At 43.8% G+C, this 18,063-nt stretch overlaps 1 protein-coding gene across 1 annotated transcript; it reads left to right on the top strand.

The window, feature by feature from the left end:
- The first annotated feature begins 931 nt into the window (after positions 1-931).
- zc3h4 (zinc finger CCCH-type containing 4) lies at positions 932-17,146 on the top strand. The gene is made up of 14 exons (XM_056373957.1): positions 932-1,231; positions 5,874-6,177; positions 6,319-6,426; positions 6,515-6,719; positions 7,178-7,329; positions 8,307-8,403; positions 8,607-8,743; positions 8,870-8,977; positions 9,444-9,555; positions 9,696-9,805; positions 10,217-10,683; positions 11,353-11,675; positions 11,805-12,056; positions 13,045-17,146. The coding sequence occupies exons 1-14, from the start codon at positions 1,152-1,154 to the stop codon at positions 14,736-14,738; spliced, it is 4,149 nt and encodes a 1,382-aa protein (XP_056229932.1). The 5' UTR covers positions 932-1,151; the 3' UTR covers positions 14,739-17,146.
- Positions 17,147-18,063: the final 917 nt, after the last annotated feature.

Here is an 18,063-nt window from a genome sequence, read left to right as displayed (position 1 = left end):
TTTGTGATACTTAATCTAGCACAGATACAGCTAAATGAGCAGTTCAAGGAATTTGAATGGAAATAAAGTTAGTTTTGGGACTCCCAGCTATTTTACACGACTCCTACCTATGGCGGCAGTGGGAGACTCCTTTATCAGTACAGATTGCAATAACAGCATATTATAGGACAGGTACCTACCGAAGTCCCATAAGCAAAGCCTTTTGGGTAGTGACGATATTTAATGTTGGTGCTTGTGCCCAGTTGTATATTCCTATTGTGAGACTGAGGGCAACAGTTAGGATCCAGGATCACTGTGTGTGTCACTTAGTTTGTAGTCATTGGAGCAGGTGCAAAATGAACTGAATAATGCACATTCAAAACATAATATGAAATAAGAAGAGCATCACATTTTTACCCAATTTTGGGACAACATGTCGTAAAGGGGGGCTGTGACAAAATGTTTTATTTTTCGGCTGATTTTGTGTATATTCTAAAAGACATTTGTATTGAACCAATGTTGGAGAATGTAGACACAACAAACATGTACATATTGTATTTCAAGCATAGCTCCTTTGTCCTGGATGTCTAGCCTGACCAAAACATTGCTCTGTACTGCTGAATTTGCTCAGTCAACCTGTTATTGCATACAGATTACCACACACCCAACAACATTTTATTTGATCAACAATCTAGGGTGCTTAAGATGCTAAGACTCTCCGATTTGACGGGTGGGTTTTTATATGAAATTCATGCCTAATTAAGCAGCACTTATTTAAACGCTCTGTAATCATTATGATCTGAAAGTGCACCTGCGAGTCAAACTAGGGGGCTGATTTAACCCTGACAATTTCACATTCGGTAATTTCCGTGAGACGCGTACGTTTATTCGTCATGATGTCATTCTCGGCAAAACCCGCCCCCTTTCTCTTTGGAGAAGACAGTCGGCCATTTTAGGTTCATCAGTCGTCATTTCACATCGCTACAGTAGGACGGAGAACGTCAGGACTCAATTTCATCATATTGCTATTCCAACTGTAGTGGAGAATTGCCTACTATGAACTGAAACTCTTCCTAAAATCAAAAACAAGTAGATCCTAGTGAAGTGACGCATAAGCCAGTAGATTCCAGTGTCGAGTTGTAATTTTTTGCACCTCAATGTAGCTAGAGGAAATGGCTGTGGAAAGCATGACTGTCCATCCAAACTCCCCAACTACCAACCACGAACACAACAGTCTCCTGACTGACGAAAGGTCGAGTAATTCTACAATCATATTTAAATGAAATTATTTATTTGTCCTGTGCTTTTACACAAAAAGCCGGGGTTTCTTTTTCTTTTTTCTGTCAAAGGGATTAAATTCGCCTTTTCTGGAAAACGAGTACAGAGGTAAAGAACGCCATGTTTACACGACAACGCCAACTGGGAGGCCATATAGCACCTGGGATAACGTTATTCCCTTTATTTTATTACGTTATCACAATCAACGGTCAATCGACTCGAGTCAGCTTGTCTTGAGAGAAAAAAAGACGAGATCGAAACAGCTGATCAATTATACTTTCACCGCCATACTCGCCAATTCAACGGTTATAAAGCATCGGTTAATTACTTGCCCATTTTTAACATCTGTTAACTCACTAATTAACGTTGATTCAATCGTGTGTGTGTGTGTGGTGACAATAACTGTAATGCCGCAGGTGCAACAAATTCAAGCGATTGTCTTTTGCTAACTACGGGCCTGTTTTCAGGCTAACTTAGCAAAATTAGCACGTTGGCTAATGTTACCAACGAATGCAGTTGGCAAGAGAGCGGAAGGCTAAGCTAATGGCTAATGGTTTTGTTAATGATAATTTACTATTCTTTGGCGGTTCCACTCGCTGCATCGCTATATGAAACACAGCGTTTACTAACGTTGTTAAATCAGTAAGGGCCATTACAGTCTATCGTAATCCTTCATATCGGTTTGTTCATTTGTCTTAAACGTATCACTAACACGAAGCAACTTGGTCTACGCACTTAAAAATTGTGCTCGAGTCGCTGTCTTTCTACCTGAATAACACTCACAGGAAAACGTATTTTGCCCCTGAACACCTCTCGGTGATTGGGGTTTCTTTTCCTCAAGTCTTAAATTTTACCTATCTTTAAAATATTGACTTGTGAAAGGTGAAGCCTGTTAACTTACATAAGCTAACCTTTTAAACGCGTTTGTGCTTGTCATGTGTATTTGTCTAACATATCACTTTTATTCACAGTCGTGCCCACACTGACTCGTCCCAAACATCCACAAAAGTCCCCAAAATGTGTAAAACGTCTGCAAAGCATCCCAGAAGTGTTTCAAGTCAAACACAAAGTTCCCTTTTTCCACAGTCCCCAGTTGGCAAATTTGCTGTGTTACCCAGTTGGCCCCATTTCCAAGTCCCACAAACCCCACTAGTGTCCCTAAAAGGCTAGGGAAAAACTTTCAATGGTTTTGAGTGCAAAATGTGAAGAAAACCTGTCACAGTAAGTATTCCCCATTTTAATCATGGCCCTTTGCTTATAGAATTAATTAAGTTATGGACTCCACTGAGCTAATAATGTACCATAATGCATGGTAAATCCTTTGATTCAGTCATCCTTAATAGATGAGAATAATCTTGTGCTCTGTTGAACTTTCAGAACTTCTCACAGTTGTCTGCTGGTGTGGTGTGTTCAGAGCTTTCACAGTTTGGGTTTTAATGGATTTAAATGGAAACTTGTTTAGAATAGTTTACATGGATGACAGACACTGCACAGCAGGCCTTTACTGCATTTAGTGGTCAGCAGTACATTGATACTTGTGTAGGGTCCAATCAATAACTCATTAAGTAAATAACATTTTTTCCTCTCCTCAGGTCTGTTAAGCCTAAGTTGGTGTTGGTAGACTTACATTAACTAAAGTTTGCACTGACCTGACTTGTTCATTTCTTGGCTGAGCATAGAGCAGTCTGGAGGGGATGAGTTAGTCTGCATTTTAAATTATTCTCCACACTGGCACATTGTTGGCAGCAGCTTATGTGTGTATAGTATCTTTTTAGGCCAGAGAGGCCATCAGCTTGTGCCCATAGTGAAGCCCAGCCACTCCCTATTCACAACAACCTGCCTCCATAATACAGCCAAATCCCTGTGCTATGATAGACACTGTGTCAGGAGAGTTTTCCTTGTGCCGGCTCTGACAGGTTTTGATTAACAGGCCAGCTCAGTATCACATGCCAATAGTGAGATAGAGGAGTGACTTGGCTGTTGAGGCGATACTCCAGAGTTTGTGGTGTTTGGATTGAAAGCCGGCAGCTGGTGCAGAGCAAAGAACCTGTCAGAGTTTAGCAAAGTGCTTGAGGCAGGGAGATAAAAAAACAACAACTGACAAACAGTTTCAGTGTTAAGATATTTTGAGGAAGAACACATTAAGGTGGTTGGTATCTGATATCGAGCTTTTGTGTTGAGTAATTATTGTCAAACATTGCTTAGTGTGTATATATTCATACTTTCAGAGCTACTTTGCATAGAATGACAGAGGTTTTGGATTTCACTCTGGCTTTTGTACCAGGGCAAAATCAAATGGGCATGAAGACAGATTTTATTGTTTGTTCTGGATTGTGTTCTGCAACAAACGGCTGATAACAGGATTTCGTACGTGGAGCAACTTCAGGCTTTATACCAGGGTGCTGTTCTAAGAAAACAGGTTAACTAAACTATCTGTTTAATTAACCAGAACTTACTTCCTTAAGCAGGTTCCTGATAGTTTCAGTCTACGTAGTGGTTTCAGATGAAGAAAAAAAAATGTACATTAACATTTGATATGACTTGAATATGATGATTTTACCAAGTTTGTAAAACAGTTGTGTACTTGGCATCACTTTTCATTTTTGTCATCCACTGATGAAACAAGCTCATGACTAGCATTCTCTGGTGGATTTGTTTCTGAGTTGATGTGGAGATGTTCGTAGCTCTGCTGCTGAGCGTTTAGTTTGTAACACAGAGATGAAGCACAGATTATTAGGGCTGATTATCGTGCTCTCACCAGAGGAAGCTCGTATGCTGAGGATGTGGTGCGGTGCAGTGAACCCATAGGGTGCAGCTGACATTTTGCCTGAAAGCAGGTCGACTGCAGCAACCACCTGCTTTGTCTCAGTTCACTGTGTGCTCGATGTGGGACAAAACATGTCTTTGAGGAATTAAATATTGTACTGCAGTTGTCTTGTCGATGAATCAGATCAGCCTGACCTCAGGCCTCACTACCAGCCTGCTGCAGTCAGTGCTTGTCAGCCTACTGTGGGTGTGGGCCTTTGTGGGAGAGCCAGGACATACTCACTCAAATAGGGAGTGATTAATACTTTGTCTCTTCATTGTCACTAACATTTGACCCCTACCCCAGCCTGCGCCATAAATCATGCCACGTCCTCGCCAGTGAGAATGGCAGACAAAACAATGTCCAGTCTGCCCATGGCAAGAATATTTCTGCTCAGTAGCTGGTTTTGGTTTTGTTCGTTGATAAAACTGGCTCCACTTCTCACCTTGTCCCTCTCACCTTTTGGTGCCATGGTGGCCTGAAAGGAAGTAAAACACAATACTTGTTTATAATAATCCCAGTAACTTAATTAGCATGAATGTAAAATCCATTAGTGCTTTTGGATTCCTTTTAGTAGTCTACAGCGAACATTTACATTTCTTTTAATCTTTTTAAAACCTCACTCTCCTTTTAACTTATCCTCACTCTATGTTGCCTGCTCTATAAGAAGAACAAAAAATATGAGACAGCTTGTGTGGCTGATGACACTGAGAGGCAGTGGTGTCGGCTACACTGAAGTTACAGTATAAAAAACCACACTGCAGTGGAGCTTGTGTTTTTGTGTCTTCTGCTGATTTGGATGTTTGTGTGTTAGTAAGTTAATATATCCCAGTGTTTGCAGAAAGTGCTTTTCAGTCATGCTTGACATTTCAGTGCTGACTCCTCCTGGGTTACATGATGAGCAGTCAGTTTTTGGAGATTAATTGCCTCACTGTAGGTCATTTTTTATATACACTCTCTGCATATGTGAAGTATTGGCATCTGTGCAATTTTTTTTTACCTGTAGTTTAAACAGGCAAGCGTCTGTGAGAGATACAGGCACTGTGTAAATACACCTGGCAGAATCACAGACACACCAAAAAATACAGTCTTTCTACAATCCTTCTGTTCCCACCTGACACGAATCACCATTCAGGCACAGTTGTTGAAATCACACCGACATTTGTCCGTCCCGCAGTGTCAGGAGTTCTCAATACATGGCTCTGTGGTGGTGTTTAGTGTCAGAAATGTTCATGACAGAAAGCAATGAGTGCTACAGGGATACAACTCCATTATTCCAAGTGGGGCTCAAATTTTATTAATTGCAGATTGCCATTAATCTATGTTCTTATTTTTTTTTACTACAAAAGTTATAAACTATTACTTCACCTTAGTATTGTTAGTGCTATTATAGTGCTGCCAACCTGAATGATGTGTTGCATCTTGAATAATATCTCAGGGATCCACTCAGCTGTTAAATGCTGAGATGTTACTTGAAACTTAAGAAAACATATTTATACATTTCTAAATCCTTGTTTGAATCACAAAATGGCAGAACCTGATAGTAATGCTGTGTAAATGAATCCCCCTTAAACGACTTAATATCTAATGTTTGTTAACTTAACCAAGCCTCTGTACTTGTTTTCCTACTGATTTAACTGTGACCACTGAAAACAAACTGGTTCTAATGTTTTTCCAATTTTTTAAAATCATTTTATCATACATGAATCATTTTAAATATATGTCCAAAAAACTTCAGATGTGGCTGGTGTAGTGAGCCGCTGCCCCTGAGAAGATGAGATGTATGAACGTACATTCTGTCCATACACAGGCCAGAGGATGGAGAGCTGGAGGAAGGCGAGCTGGAAGATGATGGGGGAGAAGTGGAGGAGGAGGAGATGGGTGGAGGTGCGTCTGCAGCAGCAGGAGGCGGAGATGGGGGCGACGAAGCAGGCGGAGGAGGTGAGGCAGGAGGTGAAGCGGCCGGAGAGCGTCCTCAGCGAAGTCGGGAGCGCCACGCCAGCAGCGATTCTGACGACGAGAGATCACACCGCCGGAAGAGGAAGAGGAAGAAAGACAGGGAGCGAGAACGGGAGAAGAGGAGGGCCAAGAAGAAACGCAAATCCAAACACAAAGTGAGAATGAAGACAACTACAGAACTGAAAAAAAAAACACCCACCTCTCCATACCGCTCTGTCTTTATTTAAAGTATTTGAACTTTTGTCTCTTACATCTCTTTCCCTGTGCATCTCTGCTTTTCGCTCTTTCTCCTCCAGCGTCATGCGTCCTCTGATGACGACCACTCAGACTTCAGTGATGACTCTGACTACAGTCCCAGTGAGAAGAGGAAGTATAGAGAGTACAGTCCCCAGTACCCCCCTGCTGTAAGTCTATAGAGTGAGCCCTGTTTATCTAGATCAAATATAAAGAATTTCAGCACTCTAATCTACTCATACGTTTACCCATCTCTAGTCTCATGGAGGCTACGGCGGCTCAAAGAAGGGCAGCTACATGAAGATGGACAAGCAGGGCTATGGAGGCTACGATGACTATGAGGAAGACAACTACGAGGGAGAGGAAGAGGAGGACATGGGGGATGAAGACTACGACGACTTCACCAAGGAGCTCAACCAGTACCGCAAGGCCAAGGAGGGAGGAGGAGGCCGCGGCGGACGAGGTGCGTCCACGGCCGTTTGGTTAAAACTGTTGAAATTGAAAATTAGACTTGATGTGCCACAGATTATGCTGTATGCTAAATATTTGCCCAGCTGTGTATTTAGTCTCAGTGAGTTCTGAGACTAAATACAGTGGATAAAATGCCTAACCTGGGATACACCAGACAACAGAAAGATATCTAAGGCCAGGTGTTGTGGAAAGGTCCTCTGTCTTGGTGTGAAAATGTGAATTTATTTATACTTTAGAAAAGTGTTTCCTATTAAAGTTTTCACTGACCTTTTAGGATAGTTGTGCCTCTATGTGACAAATGCTTAGTAGAATATGCATCACCCTGTACTTGCAGTCAGACAATGGAGCCTATGTGCAAAAACTTTCTTATCAATTCGAATTCTGTTGCTGAGTCACTGACAGTCTCTCATACCTCCGTAGCTCACTCTCTTTCTCTGTGTGTCTCCGCAGGGGGCAGAGGTCGCATGAAAAGCCAGAGAGGCCGTGGAGGAATGAGGGGAGGAAGGAGGGGTCGAGGAGGCAGAGGAAGAGGTGGACGAGGTGGAGGAGTAAAGATGGGAGGAGACAATGACGATGGCGATGGATATGGAGACGACATGGAGGTGAGGTTTAGAACTCAGAATGAAGCCTGTTGTGTATTTGCTTTGGTGAAAATCCAGAGAACACGTTCTCAGTCTGTTTGATTTGCTGTGTTTTGCGTATTTACACAATGGTTGAAATATATTTCACATGGAAGCATTCCAGTAAACAAACACCAACACTGACAAATCAAACCCGTTGGTGGTCTTCATAGGAAAGGGATTATTTTCCTGTTAATGGAATAATGCTCTGTTTTCATTTCCCAAAACAAACCAAACTAAGAATACAAATGATTTCTTTATTAGACAAATTATTGATTTAAATAACTTTGTACACTTCACTGTCTAGCAGCCAGCTACACTCCAGCCACCATCACTCAGAACCGTTTGTCTTGCTTAACAGATATTTGGAATAAGCTGCTTCACGTCTTGTTCCAAGCTGATGCTGAAGTAATAATTTGAAAAGAGTTGACTGAGGCTCTGGTCAGATCTGGCATTAACATGTCTCCAGTGACCACTTGTGATCAGATCTCATTTCCCCGCTCTATATGCAAAATGAACAGGTGTGCATAGTTGTTTTTAGACAGTCTGACTATGGTAAGAGAGAGAGAGAGATGCAGTGCAAGCGCAGGTTGAGCGAATCATTGTGCTGGTAACAGCTTTACGGTGAAATAAAGTTTTAGCAAACAGTAAAATATTTTCAGTGGTTCATTATGAAACTGTTGGCACTAATGACACTGTCTCAGAGGACGTCAGTAGAGCAGTCGATCCGTCACTGTGGCCCAGGACACATTTACGTTCTCACTGCTAAAAGAATGTGGACACACGTGGACCAGACCACCTCTGAATGAGGTCTGAGTGATCAGATCTAAAATGTGTGTTGTGTGGTGCGTTCACACCTGAAGTCAGAGCTGTCCACTTGTGATGGGATGTTAACACCAGGTCTGAACAGGGCCTAATTGACACTCATTAAGTGACACATGCTAAATCTGTCTTTGCAGTATGTAGAGGACGATTATGACAACATGGGGGATGATGACTACGACGACTACTCAAAAGAACTCAATCAGTACAAGAAGTGCAAAGACAGAGGCAGAGGTGAGTTCAGACCTCGGGGGGTTGTCTGTGATTTTTCATCTTTGTCTCTCTTGGAGAAATGGCTCCTTCTCTTTCAGAGGAAGCAAGCTGTGATAGTGATGCACAGGGTAACCTGTGGACAACACTGATCGCTGACAACATGTGTCTTCATGTCACACCTGTGTCTGACAGTGCTGACTATCTGTCTTTAATTTCTGCCCCAGGAGGTAAAGGAGGCCGCGGGCGAGGCAGAGGTAAAGGAGGGCGGGGTATGATCAGAGGAGGAAAGGGTCGAAACAGAGGGAGAGGAAGAGGTGACATGGGAAATGATGATGACAACAACGGAGACATGGACAACGGGGTAAGGCTTTTGTAGTTATTAGATCAGTCTGAAGTGAGCCTGATACTGAGTCTGAAACAAATCTGATGCTTCAAAGTAGATCAATACAAATGTGTGTGTGTGTTGGTTTGTGTTTGTGTATTTTAGGATGGAGGTGATGGACCAGGACTAGGGAGGAGGAATCAGAATGAAAAACATCAGGATAAGAAAGGAAAGGCCATCTGCAAGTACTACATCGAGGGGAGATGCACCTGGGTAAGATGCCATGAATGTTTGCTGATGCGTTTGTTGACCGAGTCACAGTTTGGACTAAATAACATGGGATGTTTTGTGATATTAAAGCTGTCTTCATTCAAACGATATTTTTCAATTTTTTTTAAATATATTTCAGTGTTTCAGTTGCTTTTCCTACGTGCCCACATTCAATAGAAATTCACAGTGAAGTTGTAGTTTTCTTTGTTTTCATAATTAAAGTTTTTGATGCCACAAATATGATACAGATTCCTGTAAATGGCTGGACTCTGAGGTTGTTTGTAACCCAGTTTTAGTCAGCAGGAACTAGCCCGGTTAAAGATCATGAATGGATGTAGACTTACAAAAACCCTTGGAGCATCATATTGCATTTGATACCAGGCTACAAAACTAACTCCAAACTCCACAGTTCTCTCTAAGCTGGCCTCTCAGACACACAGATCTCATTATAACCTGCTTTAACCACCAGGGGGACCACTGCAACTTCAGCCATGACATTGAGCTGCCGAAGAAGAAGGAGCTGTGCAAGTTCTACATAACTGGATTCTGTGCCCGGGCCGACCACTGCCCTTACATGCATGATATCCTTTACTAATGACCCCACAGAGAGACTCTATTAGTTTAAGAGAAGTCAAATTAAAATAGTCTCTGTTTGAATAGAGGTAATTAAACAGTTTGCATGAATCTTTTTGTGAGTGTTTCCCCTTGACTCCCACGCTACGTGAATTCCCCTGCAAGCTGTTCCACACCACGGGCAACTGCGTCAATGGTGACGAGTGTATGTTCTCACATGAAGCCCTCAATGACGACACTCAGGAGCTGCTCAACAAGGTAGGATCCTGGGACGTCGAGTGGCCTAAAGGTTAAAGTGCATACCACATAACTGTAATGTACAGGGTTTGATTATCTGCTGTCATATCACTCTCGCTCTGCCCTTTTTATTTACTGCCTCTCTCTAGACTCACAACTGTCAAAAAAAGGCAAAAAAAAACCCCAAAGATAATAGAACTCACTTACCCAGTTGCCAAATCACTCAACCAGTTTCTGTGAACTCTGTAGATATTTAAAAATGTTTAAAAAATATATTCATAAGAGTTTTATGTATATAAGTTATTTAAAGAGGTTTGAAGTTGTACAGTTTGCAGTTCATAAACAGAAACCTTATATAAACATTGGGTTTATGGTTCATAGAAAATATTTCAGATGCACTTATCAGTGGAGTTTTGTGACCTTGTTTTCTAGATGCTGGCAGAGGATGCAGAGGCTGGAGCTGAGGATGAGAAGGAGGTGGAGGAACTGAAGAAGCAGGGGATCAACCCTCTTCCCAAACCCCCTCCTGGAGTTGGCCTCCTCCCCACCCCTCCTCGGCCTGTTCCTGTAGACGCCAACACAGGGGCTGGGGACTTTGGTGGCCCTGTGGCAGGTGACTTTGGGGGTCTTCCTGGACCTAACCAGGGGCCCATTTCCAACAAAGGACCGCCAGGACCAGGGCCTGTTCCTGGGCCTAATCCTTGTGCTGGTCCCCTTGTCCATGGCCCTGATGGAAGTCCCTTCCAAGGCGGGCCCCCAAATCCTAACTGCCCTCCTCCCCACATGGGGCCCCCACCTCCTTGTTCTGGAGGGGGAGGAGGTGCAGGGAAGAAAATCCCCTCGTTGTTTGAGATTAAAGTTCAGCCAACAGGACAGCTGGCTCAGAAACTGGCTGTCAGGTAAGAGTTCAGGAAACAAACTCATAAAGAATATATATACACACAGTATACACAATTATAGAAAATGTAGATGGAGATCTTATCCAGTTTGGGATCAAATAAAAACATTTGTAGATTATTAAAGGAATACTCTGCAGAGTCTCTGTCTTTAGAATATTGAATACTACCTGTAGACTGAAAATGTCGCTCTCAACATTTTTAGGTTTCTCCTTCACTAGAAATAGCTGCTGTATTCAGCATGGATTCACAGCAGCTAAATGGTGCCTCTCAAGCCTACAGGCGATGAGTGTTTATCAGTGAAATGACACATTTGTTTTAATGTAACCAGCAACTAAATGAAAAATGAAAGTTCATAGCTCTGCTAAAAGATTCTTTAAAGTTTATACAAGGATAATCATAGCACGCACGTAGTTTTTGTATTGTGATGTAGTGTGATAGCACTAACCCTTCAGTCACCCATGTTAAACATTTTGTTATTGTAGACCCCAGAAGATAGGTATGGTTCAGACCACAGACCCCCATTCAGTTTCTTCTATAGACGCACCACATGTGGGGGATACAGTAACAGCAGGGAGACTACGACCCAATCAGACGCACTAACTGTTTATTTTAACTGAGAATAATAAACAAATGGAACTTCCTGGTTCCCTACTCTCCCTTTTGTATCAGGAGCCAGACTCCCAGCGGCAACCAGGGTCAGACTGCAGCACCTGGACCTCAAGGGGCCCCTGGAGCCACCCCTACCCGCTTCCCTGCCCCTCCAGGCATGATGTCCCCTGACATGCAGAACATGGGCCCCAACCTTGGGATGAACCAGGGGCCACCCAATATGGGGCCTGGCGGACCACCCATGATGGGAGGATTTGCATCTGGCGACGGACCCCCACATGGAGGTCCTATGCCCCCAGGTCCTAACCAGGGTGGAGGGAACTTCTTCAATAACTTCTTCAATCAACAGGAGGGAATGAACATGGAGGGAGTGGTACAAGAAGGTGAGTGATTCAAACCTAAAACCATGTTAGCTTTGAAGTAATTATTTTGAATGGCACACAGTGTTTTCAGGTGATGGTAGCAGAGTTACTGATTTTGTACTAATCAGTACACTCACTGTTCCCTCTCAGGTGACAACTATCAGGGTTTTGCTGGTATGGACGAGAGAGGAGGAGGAGCAGGGAAATTTGGTAACCAGTCAGGTGGTCAAGACAGCTCTGCTAATGGAGCGTCAGCCAATCAGGGAGGGATTTCTGTTCCTGACTTCCTGCCTCCAGCACAACGTGTCCTGTTCATGAGGATCCAGCAGAAGCAGCAGGAGGAAGAGGAAAGAGCACGCAGGATGGCCGAGGGAGGAGCAGAGAAGACTAGAGACACTGAAGGTAAAGGAAAAGCATTTCTGTGTACAAAGCATTTGTCGTTCCTTTGTCATAGTGAGTCATTTTCCTCGTTTGCTTTATGGTTATGTCATTGGCCTTAAAAACTTTCCTCCCTTGGCTAAAACTCTATATTTGGTCTTCAGGAAAGTTGTACAAAAACCTAAAAATACTGCAGATGTAGAACCATGTCTTCACATTTAATAGAACACCCATATTTTTGTTATACAGAGGTAAGTGGTAATCTGCCACTGCCTGTTCAGCAAGTAAGAAACTGGTTAACTTTATTTTCCTTCAGCAGTGGAAGTAAATGAAGTGAAGATGACAGCTAATGCAAACAATTCCTACAGGTTGATGACTTACAAACTGTCGGTACAAAGGCAGAGTTGGGACAAGCTGTGTTCCTACACCCTCTGATGCATTATTAGGACAATACTGTACAGCTGGAAGTAGTTCTGTATGTCGCTGTCAGAACAGTGAGAGAAAGGCGGGAAACAAAGGAAGACAGACTGGTTGGTCAGTGATTCATCCTACAGCACAATAATGACCCAAAACGTTAGAGGGAATGAGCTCAACCCTGCGATATGCTTCACATGACTGTGGTATTGTAAGTGCAGTTAAAGACCAACATCATATCATGCATTGTGATTATTGTAGGCATTTGTTAAGTTAATGCTCCCGTTCACAGTAATCTTGCACAGATGAGACTATAAGCTCTGTGATCGCTCTAATCTTTTTAAAGGGCAAAATAAATGTTTCACTGTTATTACTATGTCTATTAGAAGTTTGCACAGTGTGACGGTGATACTGTTCAAACATGTCACACTCTACTGATCACTCTCCCACCTTCCCAACATTCAACACAAACCTCAGATATGATGTGTTTAAAGATTCCTTGAAGGTTAATCACTTTGTGAAGTGTTTGTTTTGTTTAGTTTTCTAACAAACTGAACTCCAGAGTTAACACCAAAATATGTCCGCTGTCTTTTCCCAGGTGATTCAGGGAACTGGTACTCCAGTGAGGATGAGGACGGAGGTGGTAGTGTGACCTCAATCTTGAAGACACTCCGTCAGCAGACGCAGGCTCCTCAAAAGTCTGACGGCCCACCAAGTGACCCTCGCCTGCAGAAGGCCTCCCCCGCCAACCCCCCAGCTCGGCCAGCAGACCCCCGCTTGGCTCGGGACCCACGCCTGGCACGTTCTGCAGAGACAGGCCAAATCCCCGACTCCACCCACTCCATGCCTGCTCCATCTTCCTCTGGACCCCCTGCAGACCCCAGGTTAGCCCGACTAGCTGCTTCAGGTGGATCCACCTCCCACTCACCTCCTGCTACTAAACAAGAACCTCCTCTGGTCTACAAGCCCCCGCCACTTACAACCCCAGCAGCGGAAGAGGAGGAGACAGAGCGGGTTCTACGGGACAAGCCAGTACCGATTCCTCTGGACCCGCTCATGGGCATGGCTCTGAGAGACCCACGCTCTCAGCTGCAGCAGTTCAGCCACATCAAGAAGGATATTCTTCTCCACATGCCGGCCTTTTCCAAAACCATCACCTGGTCACCTGAAGATCTCCTTCCACTCCCCATCCCCAAGCAGGACTTCCTGCCCCTCCCACCAGGCATCCCTCCTGTGTCCACTCTAGACCCACGTCTGTCCCGCACTCAGCAGCAGCACCACGCACCGCTCCCTCACTCACAGCCTCCTCCTGTACAGTCTCCTCCCTCCTTGGACGCACCTGCTCCCTCCTCCTCCACCTCCTCCCTCCCGGACTTTGAGCTTCTGTCTCGTATCTTGAAAACTGTCAACTCCAGCCCGTCCCAGACACCCTCCCCTCCTCTGTTGCCCACCCCTGCTGCCCCTATGTCACTTCTGGGTCCACCTCCCGCAATGCCTCCTGCACCTACAGAAAAGCCTGCTGACCCCCGGGTGGCCCGTAAAGTCCCCACAGACCCCCGTCTCCAGCCACAGAAGTCAGCAATGAAGCAGCCATCGGATCCAGCGCCTCCTCCTGTCCCCTCTACATCTCCAGCAACAACATCTAGCTCCCCCCCACCTACCATCGCCCCTTATGACCCAAGGCTGCTCTCCTCAGGTGGAGCAGGGCGTGGTGTGGGGGCTGGGGCACCAGGGGGAGCCAGTGTGCTGAGCAGCATCAGTCTGTATGACCCTCGGACTAACAAACCAGGCAGCCCTGGTACCAGCGGTGGCTCTAACAACTCCCCCAACTCAGCAAGCACAGAGTCCAAACCCAGTGAACCCACGACGGGTAAAGCCAAGTCCAAGGAGCCCCTGTTTGTTCGGAAGTCTGCGTTGGACCAACCAGAGCCAGAGAAAAGTGGAGAGCAAGGGACCGATCGATACAACAGCTATAACAGGCCCCGACCCAAGCCTGCACCCTCGCCTAACTCCACGGCCCAGGGAGGGCCTGCTGCAGCCGGGGCAGCTGCAGCTGGAGGTCAGGGTGCTCCTGGAGCCGCTCCAGACCAGGGGCCTGCAGGCGTTCACAACCTGCCAGTGTCCTCGCTATTTGGCGTGGTGAAGCAGGCGACCAAGCCTGGTGGGACAAGTAGTCCTTTTGGAGGAAACAGCCCGGCGCAGCCTGACCAGGCGGCCACAGAGCAAGACAACGCCTCACTGAAGGACGTTTTCAAAGGCTTTGACCCCACAGCCTCACCCTTCTGCCAGTGACCCACTGACCTGGAACCATACAGCCCTTCACGTGGTTGGCCGTTGGCTTGTTTTAACATTTTTGGACACTGAGCAGATAAGTGAAAAGGAGAGAGCACTGAGGCATCTGCCCGTAAGACTGGTTAAGACAAACTCTGTGAACAAACTGATGCGACGCAACATGTTTTATGCACACACAGACATCCTCTACAGAAGTGTTGCAGATTCAGATTCTATAAAAGACTCATGGGTTATGGGAAGGGTTTAAAACTAAATCTCAAAATTTCTATTTTAAACAAAGTTATTGATGTATAAATAAATATATTCTCGTCATCTCAGTGCTTAATGAAAAAAGTTCAGACAGCAGCAAAAACATATTTGTATCACATTTTGTTTCATTATTTTTTGCATTTCAGATCCTCAGCTCTGTGTTTTTTTTTGGAAATCTTCTCATCTATAAACTGTTTGATGTGCTCGTCTATATTTTTGGCCAGTTAAAGTTGGCAGTTCTCTTGGCAACAGAATGGACAAAATTTTTTTCTCAAATCTTCACAAAAAATATTGTGCATTTGTGATATTTTTGTGATGAAAAACAGCACTGAGGCAACTCCTTTAACACTGTTGCCGAACCATATTTCCCTCTATGTTACAGCATTCAAAGTCGTGTTTATTCCTTTTAGAAACTGTCGAGTTTTGTCAAACAAAAGCTTATGTTTTGTCATTGAGCCACTGTGTCACATTTTCTGCAGAAACACTTGCAAATACCCACACTTAAATCTATATTTTGCTTGATTTGTTTTTAGTATTTATTTTTCTACTTCTTTGCACTGTCAATTTGTGTCCTCTGAGGGTTGTTATTAATATGTGGCTCCTCCAGCTGGTTATATACGGTTTCATTTCAGGTATTTAGCTCTTACCCAAAACAGGTAACTCTGCTGTTACAGGAAGTGACCTGTGACCTTTTAGTACCGCCTCTCTACACCACTACACCACTGCTGTTCCTTTTCCCCACTAACTTATATATTCCCTTTAGCCGTCTTGTTGCTAAAAGGAGAAAAGGCTTTCAAGTGAACATTTTGTTTTATCAGTCTGTGAAAGTGGAGAGCGTCCAGTTCATAAGTAACAGCTTCTGTAGCTTTAAGGTATCAGACATTTGCTGCTCCGACTGATTATAAACGCATCACCACGTCCCTCTCCAGTGGCACATTGTAGCTATAGCTGACGGTTAGCCATAGCATCAGTGGTGTTGCAGAGACATTTAACAAGTTTGTGTTTTGTTTTCTTTCTCTGCTGAAAAGACAGTGTTGCCCAAAGGTTCAGTGTGTAATTGGACAGCCCTGGTCAACATGAATCTGTTTTCCCACCGTGATTCACTGATTCACTGATTCAGAATAGAAATCCTACAGGATGTGACTGCAGATTTCTGAGGATGGAAAAAAAAATTGCAGCCTTACAGCATCAATTTCCAGTGTAGTGGTTGGTGGCAGTGTGACAATCATAAACTAGACTTGGACCTAATTTCAGTCAATGCATAAATGTTGCATTGAGCTGTGCAGGTGCTCCGTCTACTGTCAGTCTGAGCTCTGCGTAAAGAGAACATGGATTGTGTTAAAAAAGAAACATTCAACACAAACTGAACATGTTTCTCTCTCTCACAGTGGAGGAAGTGCACACTTCATGGTGGACATGTTGTTAGGATGAGTTTTTTTTAATTTTCTCTCCAGAACATCCCTGACTAGTTTCCACCTTACACCATAAACAGTTGAAGTCAGAAGTGAGTGCAGCATCTGAACCGGGGTGAGGGTAAAAAATTCTTTCCCGTTTTGCCTGATAAGCTAGAGATTTCATCTCCAGGCTTGTTTGAGAATCTTTAAATGTGGGGTCACTATCATGGAGCTGATAAAGGTTTTTGACCTCCAGAAGGTTAAGATTATACAACAGCTGTCAGGTTCATTGTTGGCTCTCTTTGTGTATAAATGTTGATCATTTTAATTTATTTTTTATACTTGGGGTAAATATACTTCCTCACTTGTCATTTTTGAACTGAATCGTTTTATATGTCCTGAATATGAAAGTACCACTCACCTCAGTGGGATGCAGGCAACCTGTGACAGTGTGAAGAGGAGAAAGACATATTTTTTTATTTGGTTTTGTGTAAAAAGACTCAACTAACAAAAGATTCACTATTTGCTCCCTCCTGCCAGGCCTTCAGTAACCCTGTTAGGAGTGTCAGCTATAGCAAGTGTGAAAGTTAATCTTTATTTGTTCCTTTATGGCTTTGTTGTTTTGTAAATTTGTTTCATGGTTTATTTTTCTCTTGCTATGTAAATTTGACCAGTATCCCGTCTTTGGAGGAGTGGAGTTTTCTAACTGTACACTGTAGGTGAGGTTGTCAAAGTATTTAAATAAAGTTGATACATGATCAATTAGTTATAACTCTGTTTTCAGTCATTGTTTTGATTCATTTGACCAATTTATATCTCTTGTGGTCGTGAAGCCAAAATGAATAAACATTTCCTTTCCTCTGGCGTCATCCTGAAGCTAAACATTGCATTTTTAGCTTCGCAGTGATAAAGATCTGAGAACAGCAAAGCTTTCTGATGTGAAACAGGTATTACAGCGTTTGTGTGGTGATAAATTTTAAGTCTGTTGACAGCACGAAGAGCTAAAGATGTAAAAGCTTTCATGTGTCTCCTCGTGACGGAGTAATAAAATCTATTTCATTTTGTTCCCTTGTCATCTAAAATGCAGTTTGAATGTGATTGTGTAGTTTTCATTTTTCCTGTGTTTTCTGAAGACACCTCTTGCAAAGAAACACCAAATGCTTATTTTAAGCAACCAGACGGGTGGGGTTTAGAAAATCAGGACTATTCAGGCACACTGAGTCAGTGGTCGCTGAATTGACCTTTCTTTTGTGCGACTATTTGAATGTTCTTTTCCTTGTTCAGTTGTCCTGCCTTCAGTTAAATCATAAATTATTTAAAAACGCCCTCTGACCCAGAATCTGAAACCCCTTCATTTTTCACAAGCTGGCGTGTTGCTGACAGCTTCTCTGACATTGTTCCCTGCTATCTTTAGGACTCCGGTGTTTGAAGCTGTGTGGCTCTGGGCTTGGCCTCTGTGGCTTTGGATCGGCACCCCAGCAGCACGCAGTGTGTTTCCTTGTTAGCTACGATCCTCCAGTGAGTCACTTCCTGCTCCCCTCCCATCCTGCAGCACTGGCTCCAGGAAGACAAACTATTCATCCAGTACCTCAAAGGTTTCCTATCATGCACACGTGCGCACACACACACATGCACACGTGCACACACACACACACACATACATGCACACTTAGCTGCTGATT

This window comes from Seriola aureovittata, chromosome 4 (genome assembly GCF_021018895.1).
Source record: "Seriola aureovittata isolate HTS-2021-v1 ecotype China chromosome 4, ASM2101889v1, whole genome shotgun sequence".
NCBI lineage: Eukaryota > Metazoa > Chordata > Actinopteri > Carangiformes > Carangidae > Seriola > Seriola aureovittata.
The sequence above is the reverse complement of the archived record's forward strand: the minus strand, read 5'-3'. Positions and strand labels throughout refer to the sequence as shown.

Bases quoted from the DNA above. Each gene is read 5' to 3' on its own strand.
- zc3h4 (XM_056373957.1), top strand. From the start codon at position 1,152: ATGGCTGTGGAAAGCATGACTGTCCATCCAAACTCCCCAACTACCAAC. The intron at 9,806-10,216 runs GTAGGATCCTGG...CTTGTTTTCTAG, and splicing joins CTCAGGAGCTGCTCAACAAG to ATGCTGGCAGAGGATGCAGA. The intron at 11,676-11,804 runs GTGAGTGATTCA...GTTCCCTCTCAG, and splicing joins GGAGGGAGTGGTACAAGAAG to GTGACAACTATCAGGGTTTT.